The sequence below is a fragment of the Bombus pascuorum genome, chromosome 1, assembly GCF_905332965.1.
Source record: "Bombus pascuorum chromosome 1, iyBomPasc1.1, whole genome shotgun sequence".
NCBI classification, from domain to species: Eukaryota; Metazoa; Arthropoda; class Insecta; order Hymenoptera; family Apidae; genus Bombus; species Bombus pascuorum.
The window spans coordinates 29,586,496-29,614,413 of record NC_083488.1 but is presented as its reverse complement, the minus strand read 5'-3'; the positions used below and the strand labels follow the sequence as shown (position 1 = coordinate 29,614,413).

At 36.7% G+C, this 27,918-nt stretch overlaps 2 protein-coding genes across 15 annotated transcripts in view; one reads left to right on the top strand and one right to left on the bottom strand.

The window, feature by feature from the left end:
* The window catches only part of LOC132915935 (zinc finger protein 888-like), an 88,891-nt gene extending 65,158 nt beyond the window's left edge, over positions 1–23,733 (bottom strand). The window contains exon 1 of the mRNA XM_060975706.1: positions 23,720–23,733. The gene's annotated coding sequence lies outside the window, so the exon portion shown is untranslated. The remainder of the gene's footprint in view (positions 1–23,719) is intronic.
* Positions 815–20,018, top strand: LOC132915852 (troponin T). 14 transcript variants are annotated; one of them, XM_060975634.1, is made up of 15 exons: positions 815–1,095; positions 3,844–3,889; positions 5,551–5,577; positions 7,379–7,399; positions 10,126–10,143; positions 14,309–14,339; positions 14,446–14,550; positions 15,305–15,401; positions 15,499–15,535; positions 15,636–15,741; positions 15,852–16,070; positions 16,296–16,388; positions 16,483–16,563; positions 16,955–17,033; positions 19,155–20,018. In XM_060975634.1, the coding sequence occupies exons 2-15, from the start codon at positions 3,864–3,866 to the stop codon at positions 19,436–19,438; spliced, it is 1,224 nt and encodes a 407-aa protein (XP_060831617.1). In that variant the 5' UTR covers positions 815–1,095; positions 3,844–3,863; the 3' UTR covers positions 19,439–20,018. The 14 variants fall into 14 exon arrangements, with proteins under 14 accessions (XP_060831617.1, XP_060831638.1, XP_060831630.1 ...); XM_060975638.1 differs by lacking the exon at positions 815–1,095 and adding an exon at positions 3,216–3,371; XM_060975655.1 differs by lacking the exon at positions 5,551–5,577.
* Positions 23,734–27,918: the final 4,185 nt, after the last annotated feature.

Sequence of the window (27,918 nt, the reverse complement as noted above, 5' to 3'; positions counted from 1 at the left end):
AAACATTGTATTCTATACATAAGCGATTGAAATAAAAACTGTGTAAAATTTATTGCAACTATGAAGTAATCTACTATATTTGATATTTGATACATTAACAGAAAATTTCCATTGGAAATCATACAAATTTTTGTTCTGACCTGTATTCGAAGTTAATAAAATTTACGTTTCTTTTCATATGAAAATTCTGTTCGGACAACTTACAACTAACGTTATTACAACCGATTCAACGAAGTAGATTGTTCCCTGAATCGTTCAGACAGCCAGAGCATCCCATTCCATATTCACCTGTGAACTTCAGAACCCTTCAAAACTTTAAACTTCTTTTTCAAACATCACAAAACTACATAAAATAAATCGAATAACTTTCCAATATCTGGAAAATCCATACCAAACACATATCGATATAATCAAATTTCCCAATATTTTTATTCGACTGTATCGACTCAATCTCGATTCAATGAACACGTTTTCCAACTAAAAGCACCGTTCACCATGAAAAGATAGAAGAGAGAAGCTATCTTTAATAAATAAAAGCAGTTAAAACATGAACGAAGAAGTATCATTCGCTGCGGCAGACGAAGCTCCTAATCAAGTTATTCAAAATTCGCGTATCCCTTCCAACTTGACGATTCCATCGATGATTCGTGTCGGCGAGCATAAGCTGCGGGGGTGGAAGTCAGGAGGCAGAAGGGGTCCACGGGAAAGGGAGCGAGATCCACGCACGGGAACGTGTATGTAGAAGGGACGAAAATAGTAGCATGCCAGGATCGTATCACGCTCGCATCCAACGAACGTGGATCTGCTTTCTATTAATAGCGAAACGAAAGGGAGCGGATCTCGAGTCAGCCTCGCCGAGTAGGCATCGTTCCGAGCCTTGGTGCTGTCCAGGCTCTGATCGCAGGACTTCAGAGCCGCTCGAGCTGTCGCGGACTCCACATTCCACCGGCAAAAGCTCTTCCGTGCGTGCCTGTTGAGAAGCATCTCTTGCTCGGCTGGTGCCCCGAGGCGAACCCTCATACCACACGTCATACACACACACACATCTCCCACCCACCCACACAACATTGCCACACACATTCACACCGTTCGAGTGTAAGTTTCTAATAGCATCATTCTATTCTTTTTCTTCTCTTCGATATGTGCTTCATTATTTAACTTGGTTTGATTCAGTGACATAACGTATATCCGTATTCTGAGAATGTTTTCACTCGATCTTGGATCGCTCGTGTTTGCATGTCGATCTACGATCGATATGGATATTTCGAATCAGTGACCAGTTTGATCACCGATGCTTAGCATAAGTTTGGTTATAGTGATATTGTATGATCGACGTGGCTGGCTAGAGAGGATTTCGTTGTCTTCGTTGCCGTTGCGTGGATCGATTTGATGTATCGCGGGGGGCAGGGAAAGCGGAAAATTGGACGGAACCGAGTGTGAAAGTGAAACGACCACGGGTAAAGATGAAACTGTTCGGATCCGGCGTGAGGACCAAATGCTTCGACGGTCAAATTTTCTGTCCGAAAACCATCGTGCAATGTTGAGCTTGACTGGATGTATAATGCAATAGATGGCTGGTATAGACGGTAAACAGCTGAAAGGATGGTCCCGAGGCTGTGTGTAAATTTATGTCGAATGACCAGAGATACAAGGCTCGCGAGAATTCACGAGCGAAAGCCGCGCGCAAGTGGTGTCTGACTATGCTGTGAGTTTATCTACTGAAGCTACTATTCGGAGATCAGACTTCTCGTTGACCTCGCGCAGAGTTTTCAAAGAGGAAACTCTCCGAGTGAGAATAATTGGACAAATTTCCGGCAGATATTCGAAACAACTATTAGTGGAGAACTTGCCGAGTCTCCCTTGGAGTTTTAGTTTCACCTTCCGCTTGCCTTTCACGGTGTGCTTTTCCACGATGGAACAACTATTATGTGATTCGTTCGATCGTTTTCGAAATTGACTATCGGCAAGTTGAGGATGTCTTCGTTGCTCCGTGAATATGATTTTAGTTTAATAAAATCGCAAAAGGAAAGCAAGGGATATTGACGTTCGACGAGCGAACAAAGGAAACCGTAAGCTATTTCATTTCCACAAGTTTGTCAGAATGTTTACCACCGAGGAGATTTGAAAGATACCAACTTTTTTTCTTAAAAAATAATTCTCATCGTCTATAAAAATATTGTACCCATAAATTTTCATAATTTCATACTTTTATATATGTATATAGCTCCTATACGATACGTGTGTAATTTTCTTTTATATGATTTCGTACGGATCAGTCGGATAATTCTATACGTTAAAATCCTAATATTTATCTTTAACGTAAATGCAAATCTCGAGTTTAAGTTTACAGATTAAGCGTTAAGAATTTGAGGTTGGATAACGAGTAAGGGATGAAATTATTTTCCTTTCCTATAATGGCAGAACAAAGAGCACGAATATAGAATCGCGTTGGCTCCTTGATAACTCACCGCCTATAAATGTACGGCAAATATCCCGTTTCACGACATTCAATCGTGACGTGTGTAATTATATAATATTGTTTCCACTCCTACGCGTCAGCCATCGCGCGGCATTATGCATTGTAGCGTGTAACGTCTAAACGCTATGCCGGGCAATTTGCGAAATTAGCGCTACGAAGCGGATATCATTTTAAAATATCCCTGCAATTGACTCGAACTTCGACGAATCAAGCCGTGCGTGCTGCTTCACGATCCTTCACTCCGAACGAAGAATTGAAAGAAAAATAGTCGTAAGCGAATTATCGGTACGAGCGATTGTAACTGGAAGTAGTATCAACAGAATAAAAGATATCGAAAAAACAAAAAGACAGGAAAGAAACGAGGAGAACTTTGTCAATGGGCCGAGGGAAGGGAAGAAAGAATGTCTTGGAGGTCGAAGCTTAATTTGTTCGCGAAGACAGGAAACGATGAGCGAGTTCGATGACGACAACGGCAACGAAGACGAGATCGAGCAGAAGGTGGAAGAACTTCCATAGAGAGCGAAGGAGGCAAACGGACGAGACAAAGAGAAAGAAAAAAGAAAGAAAGAAAATGGGCGAGAGAAGAAGAAAAAGCCAATAAACGTAGGAAGAAAGAGGAATAGAGAGAGAAAGAGAGAGAGAGAGAGAGAGAGAGATAGAGAGATAGAGATAGAAAGAGAAGAGTAGAGTTGGTTTTCTAAAATTAGAGCGACGAGGAAGAGAAGGGGATGGCTCCTTATAGAGCTTGCGACGTCGAGCTTGCGGCCAGGGTTAGCAAACTGGCACTCTCTTTCTCGTCTCAGAATATCAGATTACCTTTGCAGCAGTGCATCGTCTCGCCCCTTCGACTTCTTCCTTTCTTTTCTAGCTTTCTCTTTCTCGCGGCAGCAAGGTTCGATTTATGCTCAACGTGTGCACCCTTCGTCTCTCGTCCATACCTTCTGTTTCTTTCCCTTTTTGCCACTTGGCTTGTTGTTTATTAAAAATTTGCTGTGAGAAGTGCGCCACGTACATCTGCCTTCCAGAGAACGGACGATCGAATCGCTGCGCACCAACCGATCGGCCATTTTTTCCGAGAGATTTTCCACCCGCGAGTGCATCCACAATATTTTTCTTTCTTCAAGACACGAGACCGAATATTTTTTCTATGCCCGTTCGGTGTAACCTCGCGAGAATAATTTTCGCAAATCCTTTAGTTGGGAAAAGATCGAACATTCAGATTGACGATTCGATCGTTTTTTTTCTCGGTTGGTGCGAAGAATTGTGATCGAAGATTGAGTAATTACGCGCTATGCGATATATAACGAAGAAATTGTCGGATAAGGACGCGTTGTGTTAATCGGTGGTTTGTTTGCGTGTTGCAGTACCGTAACCACCAGCAAACATGTCTGACGACGAGGAGCAATACTCGTAAGTATTGAAAGCCGATCAGGAAATATTCTGAAAGATATTAAATCCAGTCCCTCGACATTCTTCGTCACGGCTTGTGAAATTGATTCTGTGAACGAAGCAATCATTGAAAGAGAAGTAAGAGAGTAAACGTCCACGATCGACAAATCGAAGATAAGTGGAAAGTTACGTAAGTACGATTCGTCGAACGTTGGTTAAAATTAGAGCAAAGGGCATCGTCGAAATGTCCGTGAAATCGGAAGTTCTTGAGTGACGGGGAATGCCGAGGATCTTTTAGCTGAGGTGAACGTAACTTTAAGTTAAGAGATAGCACGATATATAGCCCATCGGAAGCGTCAGAGAAACATGTCGTCGATAGATCACGTACAGTCTTTCTTAGTGGCGATTTGCAGGGTCGAGAAAAAGTCACTGAATCCTAGTTACTTACGTTCTCGATGCGACTCAGAATCAATCAGGTTGCTACGAAAGTTGAGGATTTACCGAGATTCCCCCCGCCCCCTCTCGATGTTGATCATTGTCACACAATGAACGGTATTCAACAAAACGAATTGCGTCCACGTAAGATGAAAAATCTCTCCGTGATTTGTACCCTCGTACTATGTTTCCCCTGTTGTTTAATGCGTTATTATCGATACGTACCTCGTCCAACTCTCACCCCCCAGAGTTTTGTTGTGAAAGTAAACTACCCTCCCCATGCCCACGTGTCTTTGTGTTGAGCAAATCGTAATCGTTGCACGTCATCTCCTTGATTAAATTGCTCGCTAAAAATGTTTCCTCTATACCATCTTCTGATTATATTTTACGATATGTTCGTTGCCATTTAGGGTTTCAACAAATATAACGAATTTCTAAAAGTAAATAAATATTTTATTCAGAACATTATTCGTTCGTAGTATCGAAAACGTAATTAATTATATTTAGAGAGCAATAATTAAAACGTTATTCGGATAAAGTTCATTTTGTTCAAAAGTCGAGCAGAAAAGTTCCAAACTTTTGCATAGAAGTACTTATTGTTTAACGATATACTTCGATGTATAAATATTGAAATAACGTTAATGGAACTATCATACGGGAAACGAGGTCATGGTCGATGCAAACGAAACAGTTATCGTTTATTTTTAAAACGATGAAATTCAAACACAGTTCGCACCTAAAGATGTCCGATCGAATCGAACTTTGGATCTGTATACAGTATGGTGAATAGACGTGTCCAAAAATGTCATGTTAAAATGTCTTCGCTTGCGAATCTCTTTGTGTCTCTACGTTGCCCGATCTGAACTCGATAAATTTAATAGCAAAACTGCACAGAGAGTTAAGTATCACAGTGGTATAAACCAGTTGTTTGCTACTCTTTGTAAAACACTTTCGTAAAGCGTGAGTTCTGGACTTATTCTTATAAAGGTTCATTATATTGTTTGAAACACTTTCAAAAATCATTTCACTTTAAGGAAGAGCGAATTTCATTTTTAGCGAGCGATCGAGTTACAGCCCCATGAAAATGTCCATTTGCCCCGTAGACCCATAAAAATGTGCCCCTATTGCCCGAAAGCCCGTGTTTTGTTTTAGTATTCTCTTTTTATTATTCATTTAATGGCCCCCCTGTACGCGTTTACCTGTACCCGGTGACTAACAAATACCATTTTCCATTTTCTGTTTTACAGCAGCGAGGAGGAGGTGGTCGAGGAAACGTAAGTGTTGCTGGTAATTCCTTAATCCCTCGAGATCGTTCCAAAAATACTTCTAACGTCCACGTTCTCTCATTTTCTCATTCCAGGAAGTAAGTTCCAGAGGCGTGTCCGCGTTTAGGTGTCTGCTACCACTGCGCAGTCACCAGGGAGTCGTAGTTGTCGTTTTCTGATCTCGATTTTAGATTTTAGGCTCCTTTAGCTATGCAACGGATCATAACGACCGTTGATCGTGCTCTAAACGTTAGATTCTTGCCAATTAGTCATTATCTTTTTTAGGTTTTTATGGTCTCTAGAGGGATCGTTCTTGACGGTTAATTCAAACGTAATTAGCTTGATTCGTGAAAATTTGATTAAGGTCGCGTCGTAAGATCGGTATCACGACTTTGGAAGGTATATTCGTTGATCAGTGTTTAGGTAATATAGTATAAAAAATTGGAAATTATTTGTTAATAAGCAAGTAACGTTGTTTTGGTGATTTTTAATTTGAGTATATCTATAGTGATATTATTGTTCGAAATTTATGTAACTTTCTGACTGTCGAAATATTAAACACCGCGTTTTCTCGTGAAACACGAAACTAGTTAGAATTAGACCAGGCGTGTTTCTTTTACAAAAATAGGACGGATGGTTTGGCGGTGCCATCTTGTTGCCTCGAATGTGGGTTTACACAACAGCAAAAAAGGGGAAACAATTTTTCAAACACCCCGGAGGGAATCGATCGTAATCGCAGTGTAAAATAATAGAAACGCGAAAGTTGACGATTTTCGTATTCGTAAGGTTCGCCTAACTATGAAATCGTACGATATTAAACGAAATATCGTTAGTTGCGTCACATTCATTTAACTCTACTTACATATCGATAAGTAAATAAGAAAGGAACAAATTTCCACGTAGCATAAATTTTACAAAGAATGTTTGATCTTCGAGGAATTTCCAATCAGACTTTAGGCATCACGGAAGAACAGAAGTTTCGAAAGTACAATAGTCGTATCGAAAAATCACGTTCGTGCCTCAGAGCGATCTCTCTCGAACTATTGTTAAAATTAGAATCAGTCGTGCTTCTCTCGCGAAAATAGAGCAAACGAATGGCGCGGTATCTACGAACCTCGAATCGAATATTAAATCGTCGATGTCGTTTTACGTTCTAACCGATCGAGAATCTAGAGAATCTCGAGAAATTACGGTCCGTTTATAGTTTCGCGAATGGAATTTTTCTTTCTCTGCCAGCGTCCATTTGTTTGCGCAACAACGAAACACGATTCAATGTTTTCTTCCCACTGGCGATTTGTCTGAAGTAAAACAATTTCGAGTGGTATCGAAGAAAAATATTGAGTCGTATCGAATGGAACGGAAGAATCGCCGAGAAATATCCTTTCGCGAGGTAGTTGAAACGAAACGCGGATGCATCTTCCGGAATCGCGTTATCCATTATTTTTAACGGGGCCGATATTTCTCGCTGATTCTTGTAACATTCACGTGCAATGAAAAGAGAAGACGATCGAGGGGAAAGAATAATTACCAGTGTCCGATTTATCGACCTGTTAGTAGACTCCACTGTAGACACCTATTGATGCCATTATCTTTTGACTTTGGTTTATGATCTTCGTTTTTTCTCTCTGTTTTTCTGTTCGCAACTCTATCTATAACAATCCGCCCCTTCGACTGATATCTTCACAATACAATACACAAAAAAAAAAAAAAAATATAAAAAAAATTACCAACCGACCAATCAATCAAAACCGGCAATCACCATCGACCAAACGACCAACGCGGCGCGAATTGACAAATTGCAAAATCAAAGGCAGCCGGAGAGGAAGATCGAGTAAGTTTTCTTGAAAACAATTCTACGTTCGCCTTGTATCTTGTTCAGGCAGCTATTTTGGCAATGTTCACTTCTCTCGTTTTTTTCTTAGTCTCTTTTACTCTTTCTCTATTTACTTACTTTCTTTCTTCTCTATCTATCTCTCTCACTTTCATTTCTTCTATTTTCTTCTTTGTTAATCGTTTAACCGTTTATTGCTGTTGTTGTGGTTGTTGTCTTGTATCTCATACAAGTTTAGTATTGTATATCTGTCTGCTATCTCGCTCTCACATACATCTCTCTTTGTATAAATGTAACGTATTTTTTGTTTTTATTTTTCTACGTGGTACATCTTACTCTGCGCTGTAAGACACGATCAGTCTGTTTTTTCTCTTTAGCTCTGTACCGTATTTTTATTCTCACGCTTTTTCTTGTTATCGATGTTCTTTTTTGTCCAACGAAACGTACATTCTGCCGCGAGATCATCATTTTCGCTTCCTTCGTTGTCAACGCGATCGACCTGATCTTTTTTCGCAAAACGTCGCTCCTTTTTAAGCATTATTTGAGCATTTATCGTTAATCATTGGCTCTTTTTTGTTCATACTTCTTTTCTACCATTCAGCAGCAAATTTTATTAAACAACGGACATGATTAATTTCCGCGAAGAGTCCGATTTTTTCCCCGTAATTTATAACAATCGTCTCTTCGGACGAGCGTGTAATTCAAAGACCATTTTAGCGCTCTTTTTATTATCCATCTCGCGACGGTTCTCTTTCTTTCTCCTTTTTCATTTATTTTCTTTTTCTCCATGCATTTTGTCAACCGTAAAATTTTTGCGTTTCTCATCTATCGAGACTTAATAACTCCACCGAGAAATCGTACGAATCGTTTTCTTTGCCAGTTAGATGGAATTTTCGAGTTAAACGTTAAAACGGTCCGATGTCGTTGCTCGTACAGTGGCGGTGAAAAATGACCTTTTTCACTTTAGCATTAGCGAAACGCACCGGTGTCGCTGATGCTTTTTTTTTTCACTTTTGCACTTAAAATTATTGTTCGTAAATCGCGGTACCGTGTACACGAGATATACTGTCTTGAGATATTTTTTTTCCCCTCAAAAGGAATCCGACTTTTGCGAGTAGAATCTCGTACGTTATCTCTTTTTTTCTTTCCCTTCTTTTTTATTGTTTTTATATTTTTCGCTTTACTTTTTTACAGTATTTGTCTTTCGATTCTCAGTATATTCTTTTTAGGGATATCGTGAACGTTATTATCGGTGAATTTATGGTCGAGAAGCGAAATGGAAACGACAGAGACAAACCTCGTTTTTTAATCTCTCTTTGCCTATTCGACCTCATTTTTCTCTGTTATTTGGTCCGTCCACTATCTTCTATTATCTTTGATGCTGTGTCGCTGTTGTTGTGTCGATGGTTGAACGAGTACATATGTCTATTACGCCGCTATTTTGTTCTGTTTGATACACGTCTCAGAGATTTTAGTTAGCGTGATTTTTTGGTCGTTACGAATGATACACACATTCACACCGTATACGAATGCTTGAAAAGTGAACAATTTTCCAATCGATGGCTATGGCGATTAAAATTCTACTTTCGAAAGTATATCTTTGAAAATTAACACTTTACTATTCTGAAGCCTACGATAACCAAATAATCTGTTAAAATTAACGTACGGTGTGATCTGTTCAAGCAGATATATTCTTATTTTCTGTTATCTTTGTCTAAGATTAAAATAACCAAGATAACCGACTAGTGTGTTAAAAATAATTGCAAAACCATATTAAGCTATATATTATTTCATTTCTTTTATATTTGTTTCAATTTTAACGTTCGTGAAACCAATACAATGCTCTTCTCAATGATAAATACGACTTAAATTAAGCGCAACTAAAAGTTCAGATATTTCGAATGAGCTTCGTGACATCAATACGATATTTCTTTTAATGATAAATACGATCCATCAATCTGCCCTCGTTATCAATTCGAAGAGTTCCATATTTATAGAATTACTTATTCAACGGTCAAAAGGTTCGACGATTTTCCACTGTCTCTTGAACGTTATTAACATCCAATAAAGCGTTTCATTTTTCAAGCAAGATTGAAGGCAGAATAAATTGCCCATCACGCCTTTACCACACCTAACTTGTTCATGTTTTTTCTGCGTATTACTGTCGCATAATTGTCGTTTTGTTATCGCATCCTGGTCTGTGGAAAAAGGCTTTTTACGAAAAGAAAAAGAAAAAAAAACCTACGCGCGTAGCTTTTCCAAAGCACGAATACACGTATGTATGACAAAATCATTCGAACGAAAGAGACGGTAGGCTGCCTGTTCTCCTGTTTTACGTTGTCTGTGAAAAAGTCGATAATAACACGCTCGTGAGACACGCGGAGATTCGCGCTTCGTTGTCTTCGCCGGCGAGCGCGAAACTTTCCTACGAATTCTGTCGTAAAGAAAAAGAAGGAACCGAGGAGAATAAAAGCGGGTGGAACGCGGCAGACTGTCGTCAATTTTAACAACGCCGTTCTTCGACCGATCGGCTCTCAGGACTTTAATCGAACCGGGAACGAATAAGATAACAGAAAAAAAAGATAAAAAAAGAACGAGTAAGAGAAAGAAGCAATAAGCGGAATGTAGTTTGCGCGGGCTTCCGCCAGTCCCAAAGTAACCCGTCTGCAAAGAAACCCGAACGACTGCGATTGTTATTAATGTACCTTTCCTTTCTTTTTTTGTAGGGGTAGGGCGTCCCAAAAGTAAGTTGAATCTCGAAGGTTGTTTATTACACGTCAATAATACTTTCTTTGTTCTTCGGCCGCTCTCACAAATATCCCCAAGTCCGCGCTTCTTTTCGAATTTTTGGCGGGAACGAGACGAAGAAACGGTACGGTTCATCGTATCATCTGAATTTTCTACTCTTGCAAATCTATCTGTTCCAAGTATTGATATATAATTCGCAATCTTTTCTCATATAATGATTTATACGATAGAAAATTTATAACAAAGGAAAGTTATAGCGTTCGAGCGAATCTTTCGAACGAACGATTCGACGATTTTAAAAGCTGACCAATTTTTCTACAGGTGACTGTGATAATTAAAATCTTACCTTTTAAGAAAGCATACTTTTTAAACTTTGCACTTTACTGTTCGAAAGATGATAACATTGTATGTAAGGAAAATTGTTTTTATTGGATATTTTTATCGCGTTAAAATATTTTCAAAGATATTTGTAAACGATTGAGTATTTTTGCTACAGGTTTTTGACCGTTCAAGCTAATTAAAGGTGGTTATCTATACGTTCACGCGAATATTTACTGGTATACGAATCGTTTCGGTGAAAATTTTGATCCTGTTAAAAGAAAGAACGTTTAAAGGTGTTTGTAGATAGTTGATTGTATTCGCTGGAGGTTCTTGACCATTCGAAGCAACTAAAAGCAATCTTGTCCACGTAAATATGTACGAGCGATTTAACGTTGTTTAATCGAAAAGTTTTAAGGCTTTTGACCGTATTATGCGGTGGCAGTTGCATAAGGGGTGCGCGCAACTAATATAACTTGCGTCGGCTGGACGATTGCCAAACGTTTCATAAATATGTGTACGATAACGTAATGCGGTTTATTCTTATACCAAAGCTGTGGTGTCCGTTCGAAATGTTTCACGTTCCACTGTGATGTAATGTAATTAACGAACAAACAGTTCGGTGGAAGAATACAGCCATTGTCAGCTTTGATATTTATTTCATGCCAAGATTCGGTATTAATACTTTGAGTATGATTTATCCTGAAACATCGTTTGATATCTCTCTATTGCATCTAACACGCCTTTAAAATTTACGATTCTGTTCAAATTTCTATTATTACACTACAACGTTACCGTTGTAATTGCATTGTGACAAACGTTTTATTTAGTTTGTAATCGATAATCGAACGCGGTAAATGTAAATTTCATTAATGGTAATTTGCGTTCTAAAGTTAAATCTAAAGAATAATATTCTCGGATTATCGATTCGCAATGGCAAAGAAATAGTAAACGAAGCTGAAAGAAAAATTTGTTTTTTCTTTTCAGAATACGTGTTCAACGTTCACCGTATTTTTTTTGTGCAGCTTGAAACTATAAATTCCTTTTGTTTTATTTGTCTCTTATTTGTTTCCTCCGTTCGAACCCTCGTGTTATACGTTTCGTATGTTTTCTTTTGTCACAACAGCTGTTTGATATCCATTGGAAATTCGATAAAAAAAATAACTGTTTACTCTGTGTAATAATATGTATACTTAATGTGTCTCGATCCCGCCAGAAAGAAGATAAATATGGTCTAATAATTCGTGATCAGTGCTCGAAGCAACCAACCCCCGCCCCCAAGCTCATGTTTCTCTCTGTCTGTCTATCTATCTGTCTCTTTTACCCCCTTCTCGTGTTTTTTCTTTTTGTCTCTCTATATTCTTGATTAATCACGAATTAACGGCTCTGTATATAATCACCGTGTGTCTGTTACACGCGTACACCTACACATGTGTATACGATACATACGTGTCCACGAGTCCACGAAAACCGATCTTTTTACCCGTTCATCTCGTTTAAACTTCTACCCACTTTGATGTCGTGTTTTTTGTCTCCTGCGTTTCCAAAGGAGTCGTGTTTTTTTGGTTTCTGTCACTTTGGTGATCACCCAGTCTTCCCCTCTTTGTCACGTTCTGTTAATTATGTTCGACTTTGCACCATAATCAATCGACCCGCAGCAATTGTCGCAGAAAGATCGGCCAAATTAGTCGAAGGTCGCTGAATTTTTGTGAATCGTTATGATGGATGGAAAAGGCCGAATATTTCAAGTAATTTGCCGAGCAGTTTCATAATATCGTTGTGCAACATTCGTGTTACATTGCCAACGATGTTAAACGTTGTTTATTATATTGTCGTTTTCACTTGCGAATAAAACTGACCCAGAGCAACTTTTGGAACCGGTCCCACTCGGTCATTTTCATTTTTCAAAGTACTCGCGTTGAATATAATAATATTCGATAACACTATAATATTTATTGTATCATATGAATTATTCGAGACTAGTATTTTTGTATTTCCCCTGATTGAAAATAGCTGAGATCGGAATTATTTCACAAACATTCAGCAGCTCTTCTACATGACACGATCGTCGAGACTTCATTTTTCATGTATGTAAATTGGCCAGCACCTCGGCTTTCGACTGTGGCTTTTTAAGGCGTTGTGGATAATAATTGATAATAAGAATGACGACAGCGATGACGCTGATAACGGCGGCGACTATGTGTGTTGCTTGCATTTGAGTTGGGAAAGAAGAAGAAAATGTCTGACGAGAAGAAGAGTGAATGCTAGATCTCCAATTCTCTCCCAATTATCCTTTATCATCGTCTTTGTGATATATTATGAAAAATCGTTTTATTCGATAAAATGATACATACACTTTCATCATACAGATTATTTACATTTATGATTATTACTTTAATTTTTACCGTTCGTTTTTATTCTTTCGATTATTTAATTTTATTTTTATTTTGATTATATTTTGTCAGCAAACATTATCGTATTAATATTACCATCTCAAGGTATATAAATTATTTTTCGAAAGAAACTCGAAGCTCTAATTGTCGGATAGAAATTTTGTAATTATAATTTTAATTTCAATAGGAATATTCTTGCCCCGATTGTACGCTGTTCAGATCTGTCAAAATTTTCTCTTCGAACCTGCTAAATTGCTTTCTGTAAAAATGCTTAATCGCTTGGTCTCGAGCGGCTTTTGAATTACTGTTTCCAGCTAAAAGAACTAAACTCGAACCGATATACAAATATCCCGTGTGTCTCTTCCATCATCGAGATCCAAAAATCCACAAGCCGTCTATTTTCCGCAACGGCGGAATCATCTTTATAATTAGAGATTCTTCCCTTATTTTAAAGTTATCCTGGACCCGATCCACGTGATGTAATTTGACCAACGATATCGTGTCTGCACATATTCGAGAATACCTTGAATTTTGAAATGCCTCCAAATACTCGTTGAGACGACTCCTTCGTATTTTTCGTTTTTAATATTTTTACTATCGCTCAATGTACATGATTTATATTGGAATAATTAGAAAATAAAAATAGCGAGAAACAATTCAGTTTGGTAGCGCAGATTGACCAAATTATTTAATACTTATGAATTATAATTTGAATATCAGACATTAGATATTTTTTAATTTCTGCTCTAGTAATTTTTCTTGCGTTAAAGACGAACGATTCTCGAAGTTTTTTCTGAGCTTTTGTGCAAACGTAAAATCTTATTCTCGCGAGCACCGAAAGAAAATTTAAATTCAAGTGACCGCATAATTCTAGCTAAAACCTTCCATCAATTTTCCAATATCCTGTTCCGCGAGGGTCTAATGGATTCCCTGGCAACAAACTCGTCGGTTTTCCTCAACCCTCGTAAACTTATTAACATCTCTCTGCCTCTCTTTCTCTCTCTCTCTTTTTCTAAAACTACACTTCACTTTCTTACATCGCGCACCTAATTCTCTTTTATTTCTCCATATGCTTAAACAGAAACTTTTCAATTTTCTCTTCTGTCTGTCCGTCCATTCGACCGTCTGTCCGTTTGCGTGTGCGTCTGTCTGTTTGTCTGGTTGTTATGTGCGTGTGATGAGAAAAAACTAAAAGGAAAAGAATAATAAAAAAAAAAAAAGAAAAAAAGAAAAGAAAAAACAGGAAAAAGACAAAAACATGAAAATAAGAAAAAAAAAAAAGAAAGAGAATTATTCGCCACGAGAGAGAATGGATGAAGTGTAATAAATAATAGAAAGTGGAACGTGAGAGTGGCGTATCGGAGTTCTGGAAGATCTTACGAGATCTCTCAGAGGACGAGCGACAGGAACTAAAGAAAGTTACTTTTGTTTTCGCTCCGGCCTACATCAGGGAGTCTGGGGAGAATATCGAGTTTATGAAGGTGAGGAGAAGATCTGGAATCTGTCCCCGAGATCTCGTAGATACGATATATCGGGGAGATTTAGTATCGGCACGTATTTACATTCTGTCGTTTCCCGTTTACACAGAGGCAAGAACAGAAAAGGAGCGACCTAGACGAACAGCTTAAGGAATACATCGCAGAATGGCGGAAACAGAGAGCCAAGGAGGAAGAGGAACTGAAGAGATTGAAGGTTCGTATTCATAAAACAACCTTACATTTCCTTTGTTGTCACTTTCTACATATATAGTAGACCATAAAAGTATATATATTGGAACATTCACCACACACAATGTCTGTGTACATATTGTATGTGTTACATGAAACGTTTCGAAAGTTTTCCAACACTGTGACAATGAGACACGATTATTAGAATTGGCGTGTCAAATGAATTTGGCATTGGCGAAATTTTAAAGCAATCTGGAAATTTTTTTTTTTTTTATTTTATTTTGGTTATTTTACAATTTGTCCTTATGGACATTTGGTAAAGTGTTATATCTTATTGGTGAAGAAAAAAAATAAAATAGAAATAAATATAGCATGTGGGTGGCTACCCCCAACGGGGTGCCAGCTTCGTTTTTTCTAAGTTATATCTTTTATGTATCTGGAAATGTATAAAGAAGTTATAAGATATTTACTCTAAAAACATATACAATAATAATATCAAAAAATTAGTATACATCACAATAAGTGTTAATAATGGTTTCATTACATATTAAGGTATCTTAATACTACAGATCTCTGCGAAATATATTTCTGTATTAAATATATCTTTTAGCTTACGTCCATTTTCATATTTGTTTCAAACTTTACCAATGCACAAATAATCTATACCTATACGTAAAACCTACAAGTATTTGAACACATTCGTACGCTACTGTACTATATTTTCTGTTACGTTTCCATGGATCTATATTATTCATTGCTTCCTTTTGCGTTGTTCGCAGGAGAAGCAAGCGAAGCGCAAGATTACTCGCGCGGACGAGGAGAAGAGATTGGCTCAGAAAAAGAAGGAGGAGGAAGAACGTCGCCAACGTGAAATCGGTGGGTTTATTCTATTCTTTTCCTGTTTCGATATTGTTTCGGGAGATTACCCGATTTTCTTTCTGGAGATTTTGCTGATGTTTTCTTAAACTTACAGAGGAGAAGAAGCAACGCGATATTGAGGAAAAGAGAAAGTACGTGTTTGCCTTCACCAAATCTTGTATATATATATCTAACTAATATAGTAAGACAAATAACGTCCAACATATAAAAAAATACAACCTTTTTATCCAGACGTTTGGAAGAATCAGAAAAGAAACGTCAGGCTATGATGCAAGCGATGAAAGATCAAGCGAACAAGAAGGGCCCCAACTTTACCATCACTAGGAAAGATCTAGCAGTTCGTATCGTTCCTACGAAAAAACTTGAAATTTTGAAAGACATATATCGCGTGACAACATAAGATCATATAGTTGGAATTTTATTAATATATTTTTCTGTTCGATAAAGGGTAACCTTACGTCGGCGCAACTGGAACGCAACAAGACGAAAGAACAGCTGGAAGAGGAAAAGAAGATTTCGCTGAGCATTCGCATCAAACCCTTGGAAATCGATGGTATGTCCATTGAGAAGCTCCGATTCAAGGCTACCGAACTCTGGGATACCATTGTCAAGCTGGAGACCGAGAAATATGATCTTGAAGAGCGACAGAAACGCCAGGACTATGACGTGAGTGAAAATACATGAATATGTAACAACTGTGAAAAATAGCACTAGGAGAAAGGGAGGTTCTCAGTGTTTGTAGTCGGCTATGTTAACCAAAACGCCGTCGTTCGCTGATGATCCTCTCCTTTGGGTGCTGACCCCACAAATACATTCTACATATATGTATATCACGTACTTTTATGTTTGTAAGCATCGGAATGTTTTGAATAATTGTCTGTTTGCTTTTAGCTTAAAGAATTAAAGGAACGTCAGAAGCAGCAACTGAGGCACAAGGCTTTGAAGAAAGGTCTTGATCCCGAAGCCCTCACCGGCAAGTACCCTGTAAGTAGCACGTTTAAACGATATAAAAAGACAAAATATAATACGTTTTCGTAGTGAAATCCTTTAATACTGTACAATTATTTTCCTTACGTAGCCTAAGATCCAAGTGGCCTCCAAATACGAACGTCGAGTGGATACCAGGTCTTATGACGATAAGAAGAAGCTCTTCGAGGGTGTAAGTATATTTCCCATAGATTCGATCAGTCGCTGATTCTTCGAATATTCAGCTGACCCAGATATGCGATAAAATAAATTTTACCCGATTTGAGATCTCAAGATCTAATAATAGCAGTGATCGGAGAAAATGGGAAAGGCATGCTATCTGAAGAAACATTATTATGGGTACAAAATTGAAACCTATATGTATATAAATGTTTCGGAGTAAGATTATTAAGAAAAGAGATTTTATCACAGTGATATATGGTCAAAGACGTAGTAAAATAAATAATAAGAGATACGATATCACGAGGGATAAAGAAGAAGCGACACAGCTCGTTAAAAAAGTAGTCGTAGAAAGATAATAGTTGAAAAAAGATGATCACAGATGAATGTCAATTGAATCGCAGGGCTATGACACGCTTCTAGCGGAGTACAACGAGAAACTATGGAAACAGAAAACAGAACAGTTCATGAAGCGTAACAAAAGTGAGTCCTATCGAGCTCTCTGTCAGTGTACTACCCCTTTTGCTTGCGTTGCTGGTTGTACCCCTAGCCCTTTGCCCCTCTTTCGTTTGCCTTAGGACCGTTAAAATGATCGTCATTCTAATTCGTGTTGGACTCCATTTAATAAATAGTAGATTTAGACTATAGAGATCGTTGGAAGTGTTGTTATGCTCGTGTTGTTTCGTTCCACAAAGTAAAGTACTCACATTTCATCCTTCATTGATCGTAATTCATCGCATCTCCCCATAATTTATTATTGAAACAAGCATGAATATGACGATCACGAACGGAAGAACTCATACTACGAATATTAGAATAAATGTCAATCACAAGATCACATGATGACAAGATGTTTACGACAGATGCAAATTACGTATCCATCATCTTGATTGTCCCGTGGATGTCCCGTGGATACAGGAAGAACATTTGTCAAGAAATCTTTCATTTAGAAAACCGAATACGAAACACATCGAATGCGAAGCGAAAGACTCTACGCTTCAAGTTCTATTTCTTTACGCTCCTAAAGCAAAGAATACAATTACTTTAAATACAAACTTCAGTCATGCACAGAATCTTATCACATCGACATGTTTCTATCAAACATTCTTCGTGGCTTGACACTGTAGTAGAGTGACTAATTAAAAGTCTGTGTAAGAGAATATAAGAATTTGTACCACGTAATTAATGCAAGCTAATGGATGGTTAATATGTATGTAATTCTTTTGGAATCGCAAATGTACTCGTTTAACTTAAACATCCGACATGTACATATATGTATATACAAAAAGCAGGTTCCAGTGTAATACTAGGGTTCGTTGACTTATCCTGCTAGTTATCAAGCCCCAAGCTCATTATAAGGAGAATTTATACAGCAATATTTTGAAAACCGAGGAAAGAGACCAGGCGAGTGCCCCGTGTGACGATGTATCCTAGCATGCCACTTTGTCCCTTAATGTTGCAGGGCCTGACCGAACAGCAGAAGGAGTCCATAGAGAAGCAGTGGGCTCAACAGAAGGAACAATTCCTTGGTCGTCAGAAGAGTATGTATACTAGCTTCATCTTCGAGCAAACGCAACACATCATTTGTTATAAATATATATTTTTTTATATTTTAAAATTTGAGCTTCATAATCTGCGGGAAAGACATTTTTGAGTACTATTTTGGTTATTTTTATATAGTTGAAGATATTCACTACTAATTAAATTAGAATTATATTCTAGAATAACCATTTTTAATTTCCTATCTGTTTTTTGTATTCTTATTAAGAGTATTTTTTATAAAGGAGGATTGAGATCACACATTAAGTGCTTAAAATATTTGAAAAAAGATTTCTTTAAAAACTGGGTTTCCAATTTCTAGATGGAAATATTAAATATTTTGGAATATGTATTTTTAATATATTTTCTTTACTTTATGAAGAATGTTTCTTTTGTAAACGAGGGAAGGGGTTGTCAAGGTTCAGAGGATATCTAGTTATCATAAAAAGAGATCGTGACATAAAAAAGGTGGAAAAATATTGGTTTCAAAAAGGAAGAGGAAGGCTATTGGTTATAGAATTCGAATAGGAAAGAATATCATAGATCTACGTATATTTCGCGTGTTTCAAATAATTTGTGTATCAACTGCTCAAACGAAAATATACTAATGCAAGAAGCACTTTGCTGTCTCTTACCTGTTTATTATGTTATGTATCTCGGTGTGCGTTTGCTCGAGTCGTGGGTCTTGAAACCTGACCAGCCACAGTATTTTCTAAAAACTAGGACAGACTGCAACGGCCATAGAGTGAAGTATATTTTGCCAACGTTGAAGAACCTTGCTCGATGAAAAGCGAGAAGAACCTTTCAGAAAATTGAAAGCATGTGCCTGTACATTTAATTCTTTGTTTATTTTCCGTGGAAAAAGTAACTTTCTACGACTCTAGAATCTTATTCTTCATTCTCATAATGCTCTCCATCTTTTTTCTAAACATATCCTTATGTGCAAGATAATTTCCAACAAATCTTCTCTGTCATCGATCGAGATATATTTTCAAAAATTTTCAACACGAATTAAAATATCATCGATTATATAACAGATATATCTTATGTTTTTCTTTGAAACAGCGAAATTGCCGAAGTGGTTCGGCGAGAGGCCAGGCAAGAAACCAGGAGACCCCGAATCTCCAGAAGGCGAAGAAGACGTGAAGGCTGCGGCTGAAGACGAAGAGCTTGAGGAACCACAATTCGAAGAAGAAGAGGAAGAGGAGGAGGAAGAGGAGGAGGAAGAAGAAGAGGAAGAGAAGAAGGAGGGTGAGGGTGAAGGCGAGGAAGAGGAGGAAGAAGAGGAAGAAGAGGAGGAAGAAGAAGAGGAAGAGGAAGAGGAAGAGGAGGAGGAAGAGGAAGAATAAACGCCTCTTTCCAAAGATCAGCAACACCTAACCAAAGATTTAATCGATCGATCACCAAGAAATGTCGAAACATCCTACGAACCATTGAAATATAATAGTCGTGGCTGCAGTAGAGATAACAATGGCGAACCATTTCCCAGAATTTCGTCGTTATAGGTAGCTTTTTGTTTTGAGCTTTTATTGCGACATCGGAGTAATCGTACGAAGACGGTTCAAGAAAGAAAGACGAACGGTCTACACATTATATTTTTCCGTGAAAAAGTCTAACCTATAACGGTGAGAATTCCGGTGAGATAAAACACGCTGTTACTACCTCTCGGCTGTTCTACCACTACTACTTCTATTACTATTACTCTACTACTTCTATTACTACTACAATTATTATTATTATATTGTACAAAAAATACACGCACACACATTATCAAAATAAAAAAAGAAGAGGTTTATCGTGTAAGATTTCCGCGAGGAAACTTTCCTACCCCAGGAGAAGACCTTGATTTGTTACGCACACTGACACTTGTAATCACGATTGTAAATTAAGAGGCCTATGGAAAAAACTGTTCCGAATTCAAGACTTCAATAGTGTTTTTATTATTCAACTCTTTATTATTCAAGACATTAACACGTTGATTATTACTGGATTTTTTTCTTACTTTTGCTGGCAAATTTTATTAGCAATAAATTCGCAAAGTACGAAAAAGAATGTAGCAAAATACATAGTGTGCAATCTGTGTGATTCGCGAAAGCAAAGAAATCTCCCCTTTAAAGTTCCTACTACTTACATATGTACATCGTGGGAGTCAAAAAACTTTCGTCTGCGCCCTTGCATTCCACTAACCTTATTTCCTGTCTCGTAGAAGAATACGAATACGGATGAGATTAATGGCTTAATCATGAAAATTATCCTAATGCCAGTTTTTCTTCTCTTGATTTCCTTTCACCGTTCTTACTTGACCTTTTCTTCGAGTATTCCTTTATTACGAGTATAATGCGTTCTTGATGAATATAATTATTCGCACATATACACTGCCGATAAGTCACGTTGTTTTGTTTATCAAAAACATATCAACATACACATCGAGTAAAACCGAAAGAGAAATATATTAATTGATTTATGACCCCTTCGTAAACACGTACCCGACAATCGTCATGGCGCTTCGGATTCGCGCCAAAACTTATAAACAGGTATAAAACGCTCAAGTGCTGCCAACAAACGCCCTTAAAATAAACAATACGGAATCTGCGTGTAATGATAGTTGTCGTGCGAATTTTGGTACGCCACGAAGTTCGGGCTTTAAAAGAAATATTTTGATATACTATATGAGAACTCAAGCTGAGAAAAGTATCAAATAATTGTTTGTATAATTTGGAAATTGTTTACATTTAACTATGTGTCAACAAATTGATTCAAGATACAAAAACATTCTGAAAATGGATTGATTTGGAGATTTATTTTGAGGTAATTTGCTGGTTTGTTTTATATTTTTATGAAAAAGCGTGTTCGCTTTGTAAATGAACCGAAAACTAATAATTATAATAGTCCTTTTGGTTTAATAAACATGGATTATGTTGCTCATAAACATGGCTTTTAATGAAGATATACTCATTGGCATTTGATTTTGTTAACGTTAATTATGAAATTGATTAATAAATTTGCTAATTTGTTACTATGTATGTATTATCAACCCAATAGTTCTCATATCATAGTTCAGTGCAATTATTTCAGTGAGACTACAAAATTGGCGATCGTCGTTTGTCGAAAGGAAATCGTGCAAATTTACATGTTAGGACCGCAGTTTGTTAAAATTCAAGACAGACTACAGTGACGGTACAATGACGCAAAACATAAAAGGTAGAGCAAACGAGAGACCATTGTCTGTTTCTGTTCTTCTCACGTACATACTTCCGTTGATGTGTTTTATCTCTCTTTCTCGCTTTCGTTCATCTCACTCTAGTTTACTCAGCCGATAGTGATGGGAACGATACAATTTCAAACAAACCACACCTATATTACAGAATTGATCTTTCAAGCTATTTGCTCCATATTTGATATTTCATTTATTTTTTACATTTATTATAATTGTAAAATTATCATAATTTTTCAACAAAATAAAATTGGCGCTATGTACAGTTGTTCCACCTGGTGGACGAAAGAGTATTACTCCCATCGCTAGTGGATCGCAACTATTTATAATGGTAGCCGTTGGCTTCAGTCTCGTGTTTCTTCTCTCCTTTACGCTCATTCTTTCTCTGTTTCTTTTTCTCTCTTTTTCTCTCTTTCAGTCTACAGAGTGGTTCTTATTCTTTGTTAATAGTGTCCCCAAGCATTCGTCCGAGCCAGACTACGTTTGACTCTGCTCTTCTACCTGAGAGGACCGAAATAGAGTAGTGGCAAGACCCCGACGACACTACCGACGCGACGCTACAATTCCGTCGTGAACCGAACAATAAACAATAACACGACGACGCGTGTCACGAGTTCGGGATAGTGACTACCGCGACCTGTTGCCGGCTGCCAAAAAGATCCCGCTGGATGTCGCGCGTGTGTTAGTGAGATCGTGAAATGTTCGTTTCGGAGTGTCTGACCGCGGGAACGGGGAATTGTGTGTCATGGCGGTGATCGTTCTGCAGAACAGCCACGTTCGTGCACACATGGCTACAATGTTGGTTATCAAGGAAAAAAAGAAAGGAAGAATGAGGAGCTGACTACGACGCGGCTTGGCCACTAGAAAACCACTCTCGATGAGGTAAGTATAAAATAATACGTACGATATATGAACGAATTTCTTTGGCAAGCGACAAGTGACAGGTACTTGAGGTTGGACGCAATTATGTATTACCTTCGTGTGTTGTCTGCACCACGTTCGACGAGTATTTGAAGATTCGTTTCGTTGAGACAGAAACTGACGCCTCGTGCTAGAGCCGGAACTCGACGGAAATTGACGATTTCTGTCGAGGAACGACCGAGGACGCGCTTCGTGGTGGTTCGTGTTAATTCGCGATTTCCCGATAGCCGGGGCAACACGCGATAAGAACGATTACGAAATCGGGCATACTGAAACGTGAGAATAATTGGTAGCGTGATGAGGATAGTATATGCGAATAAGGATATATGAGGGGAATTAGGATTTTCTTATTGGCGAACTTTCACTTGGATGCTCAGAGATTAAAAATGTCAACATGCGTGGGGCGATGACTTTTTATCATTCTTGAATGTTTTGGATCATTTTTAGAAGAATGATACTTTATGAAAACTGTTACGAACAGGTTTAAAACCTGTTAAACTAGAGACATGAAATAATGTATTTATCATTATGACCATGACTTTATCTTTACATTCACCTTTCGCTTTTATAATGTCAAACATGGAGCATATACTGCAACAGTTGCATCTTGCATAATATCGTTTCTTAATTTTTTTTTTTTACGTAAGTTTGTTCAATTTTTGACGTGTATCGGAAAGAGTCAAATTAATACTTTGTATCTTGCTGTGATATATTATTATTTTTTATTTTCGTTAACATCTTGTAATTTATTTCAGATCATGTTACGTAATGGACAACTGAACTATTTATCTATTTAAAGTCACATACATCTTATGGTTACAAGTATATAATGATTACATTATAACACGCAGTTACTGATATTTGTTAGTCCTGAAATTAGCGTCTAATCGATGTTATTGTGGTATAATTGTTTTGAGAAACGATTTTAATATTTTCCATATTGTAAGTGGTACATTTATTATACGTAATTGTTATTTGCAGACTCTCACGTAGCATCTGGTAAATGACTCCAAGAGCTTGCATAGTAATAACGAAATCGTGTCTTTATTTCAAGTAATTATTTCGGCTTAAGAGCCACTTCTGTAAGCCGGTTTATAATAAATCTCATTATTACTCATTATCAAAATATTAGAAGCATCACGAATTATAGAAATATCGAAGAAAAGTACTTTAATATTCATTGATGAAACGTATGACGACATTAGCAATTATTAAGGGATGGTCGATAAATTATGAACTACAACTTTATATGAATAAAGCTTCATTTTCGTTTCTTAGAAATTTCAAGCAATTTTAAGCAATTAGAAGCAAATTTATTTACATTTTTATTCAAGATGTTAAAATACTCTTAAGCAAAAGTTTTTATGTATTTTTTCATGAATAGTTTTGTTTCTTTTCCAAGTTTATGTATTAAAGAATAGTTCTGTTTCTTTTTATTCGTATTATGCTTCTTTCTTTAATGGAGATGAAAATATCCTTCTGTGAACTGCAATACATGAATTTGTATCAAAGCTCGTGTTATTCTGTCTTTCGAACTGAGGTTGAGATGGAAGCTTTTATCGTAGATTATTCTTTACAATATTCTTATATTCTCAATTTTCGTATTCAGCTTCTTTGTATTTCACGTTGCTTCATAATATTCCATTCTTAGAATTTTTCAATCTAGGAAAGAGTATAACGAAGGTTAATAGAACTGCTTAAATTATATTTTACGAACGATTTCTTCTCTTTTCTCACATCAGAAAGCGAATTTTGAAGGATAAAATATCTTTAATCTTTTTGTTATTATACTTAAGTTAGTAGTAAAATTAGTCATATTCCATTAAAACTTGGAAAGAACTACTATTACATTTATAATATAAGTTATTTTTATTCAAACATTAAAAAGCGCTATTTCATAATATACGATAGTGTCGTGTAAAAATTATAATACGTTAATTTAATTTAATAATACTCCAAAAATTTCTCACCCTATAAATTAAGATTAATGCAAAACATACATACTGCGAATAAATATACGTATAAAAAGATTGTGGTAATACAATTTTTTCATCAGTATCCATCTGTTATATTTATATGTCAGAAATATTAAATATTTTTAGCAGATTAGATACAACGTAATACGATATGATATGACAAGATAGTATGAAATACAAAATAGGGAGATAACTCAATTACAGTATCTATTAAAGATCAATTAAGTTTGACGAGGGTTTTAAAATAGGCTACGAATGATGCGCAACGATCTATCTAACATCGTCGTGTATGAAAATCTGTATGTATTACATACTTACGTTGACAAGCGAGGAATTAAGCGACTACAGTGCGTTGTACTGTGAGACAATTGAAACAATTCGAGATTACCCACGATGGCCCATATAGGTTGCAGATTGTTGCGTAATAATGCATAAGAGCCGTGAATGCGTATTTCCTGTTATTGCGCGTTTGTGCGTTAACAAAGGATGGGTAGTGTGTGGAACGCAAGCGTTCTGTTCGAATGGCGAGCTACGTAGGCTGGGCGTATTTCAGAAATACAACCGATTTTATCTCAACTATAGCCAGACATGCTGAAGTATTCGTGTAACCTATGGATGAGATCGTATTACGTTAATAATTTTATTAAAATATCTCAATTTAGAATTATTGGTATGTATAATACATTTATTAAAAGTTACGTAAATACTTTTCGAAGAACTACGCTTTATTAAATTTATTATAATTATTATATCGAGCATAATAATTATCTTTTGTTTCTCAGAGGAAATGGTTCTGGGGAATAATGTAAATCGAACATCGCCATCAAAATTATTATTATTTTAATGGAATATGTAATGAATAATTTAGAGGTCGATATATGCGTGTTGGGCAGATTATATTTTGCATAATTTTCTTCCATTAATGAGAAAATAATGCACGAAACACGTAGAAAATAAATATGTACCTCGAATTGAACTTTCCACGAACCTATTACGTATTTCATTGTTATTTCGTTGGGATTAAAGTTACGGATTTCCTACGTATAAAACAACTTTTCGATATCATTTACGTGAAAACCTGTTCCTTCATCGCAATCAATCGTCGTCCCTCATCGCTCTCATTCGTTATCTATGATTAAAACACGATTTTATTCGTCCCCCTGGTAATATCTAGTGAAATGATATTTTCACGCTATTGGTCATAGAAAATGGGAATGATATCATCTGGTGGCCGTTGCCATCCATGCAGGAAATTAAACAAGAATGCATCAGTTGTCAGAGGCAACATCAGAAGTCGCTTAAAGCAACGCTTCGTTACGCCTTCACAATAACCTGATTCAGACTGTGTCAAGGGGAACGTATAAAGCCAAAGTCAGAGAGGTGCATCCATGTAAGCAAGAATGTCACACCTGCTGTTAATAGTGAAATGAATAGGGTCTTTACGCTTAGAATCTCGACACTTTGGCTCTATATGTATGTAAGACAGAATCTCTATCTTTATTGATAACATACGTACGTAATAGCGAAAATGGTAAGAGTCGCGGTTGATTTCTGTTTAGGGAAAAATCTTCAAGCAAAAGAATTCGGATTCTATTGTATATTTCTTTTCTTTATTTATACGACACGAAGAGCATATGTGAAAGACGTCTACAAATACATTTGTGTTAGTCTTCTTTATTTTGATTTTCCTTAATAGGTTTTGATAAAATGAGATTGACTATTGAATTTGAAGATCGTTTATCATGTTGTTTCGTCTGATCTTCATATAATATAACAACGGTCTACATGTAACGTAAATTCGACTATTTCTATTATGAAACGTGTAGGGTATTTCTATTTTCTTCTATAATATGAGATTTGAAGGTATATTTCCTGTGTTTTGAAGCACTATAGATATAAGTTGACTCACATTTTTATTTCGAATGTTATATAAATTAAATTAATAAAGTTGAATTTGGTATAAATCCATTTCAGTTCGTCACTATATCTGTTCATCACTATAATTTACACGCTCGTATATGGTTACGATAATTGCCGTAGCGATAATTTACAGACTTCTATACAAATAAACCATTTGATACATGTAAATACTAGGAAAGACTGGTCGATTCGCTGATCTGGTCAAAATCCAGTTTATAACGACGAGTCTTGTATAATCCACACAAACACTTCACAGATTATATCGATCTAATTGAATATATCCATTAATTGGTATCCTATTAATTGGGTTGAAATCCATCGTAATTCTCAACATTATTCTAATTTGCTATACACTACTATTCGAATAAAACTATTTAATACTAAATATACTATCGAAGAAAACTCAGCTACTTTTTAATCTTCTTTGATATCTAAGGATATGTGTATAAAGATTTATATGTATGTACATAGTTTATTGAAATTCATTAAAATTAATTGAGATAACCAAACTCGCATTGTCTGATAGTGAACCACGTATACCAAACACGAATCTTCCATTGAATTAGATTTTACTAATCTCTTAAAGCCCCAATCATCATGACATGTATATACCAAGTCAATCGGAGCTGTTTGAACTCCGTAAGTGTTCCTGGAACTCGTTGCAAGTTAGATCTGGTTTAGATCCTTCGAGAGTTCAGGTTAGACATGGATTAGATCTAGGTGGATCAATGAGACTTCAACCGAGTCAGCTCGTCGTCTTGATTGATTTTACCTAACTTTTAACAAGCCTACGTTGTTCCAGCTGGGATTAAATCAGTCTAGGTCAGTAGAACTCTTGCCGAGTAGGTATTGTAGTTGAATTTACTCCATTTCCAATGATTTCTCTAGTTGATCCTTTAACGGTGTGGCTTGGGAGAGATTCAAGAAAGTCATCGAATATAGTACTGTAAATGGAGGAACATTGTGGAATGAGTTTGGACGACTAAATTGTGAATCGAGTAAGTCGCATTTGACGATTCAGTTTCGGCTTTCTAATACTAATTGCGTTTGAGTCGATAACTGATAATTGTAATGACTCTTAAAGAATTTCGTTAAATAAGCATTTCATAATGATGTAAGTATTTAACTAGTAATAACACAACCTCTATACATATACTTATCATAGATCTATAGATTCTTCTTTAGAAAGGCCCTCGATTTCAGGTCTTAAATATCCTAATTATTCATAATGGTGTTATTAGTGTTTCTTATAAAATATCTTTCGATTCTCAAAATTACGACAATTTTTCTCTCGAATAAACTGATTTCGTCTTAAAAATCCTGTCAAACTAATCGATAATAGATTGGTAATATAATTCATTACGTTTGTATTTCCTGTAGAAACTTGCACTATCGAGTATACTTGGTCGTAGATTAGTTACGAAAATGATGCGATAATTGCAAGACACAAAAGGTACCTTAAATCACCCACGCTTCTCCAAGCGGTTTTACCATTTTTCTTTATCATTCCACAGTATCTGTACGCTGTGTTACGATAGTTTCTATCATTCTCTAAGAATTAAACCTTTCCACGAACAGTGGAACGATTAAACCTTTCGGTGTGTTGCACCGTGTGATAAGATAAAACTGCAGCCTTCTGTAGGCGGGTATTAGTAGTGCGTAGCGCAATAGAATCGCGATAACGGTACCGAGTCTCTTACGTGTTTTCGGTGTATGTGCCAGTTTTGCAGTTCGACGTAATCAGTTAGAAATACACAAACTTTACGGTTAACGTTGGGCGGAAATGAAAACGAGATTA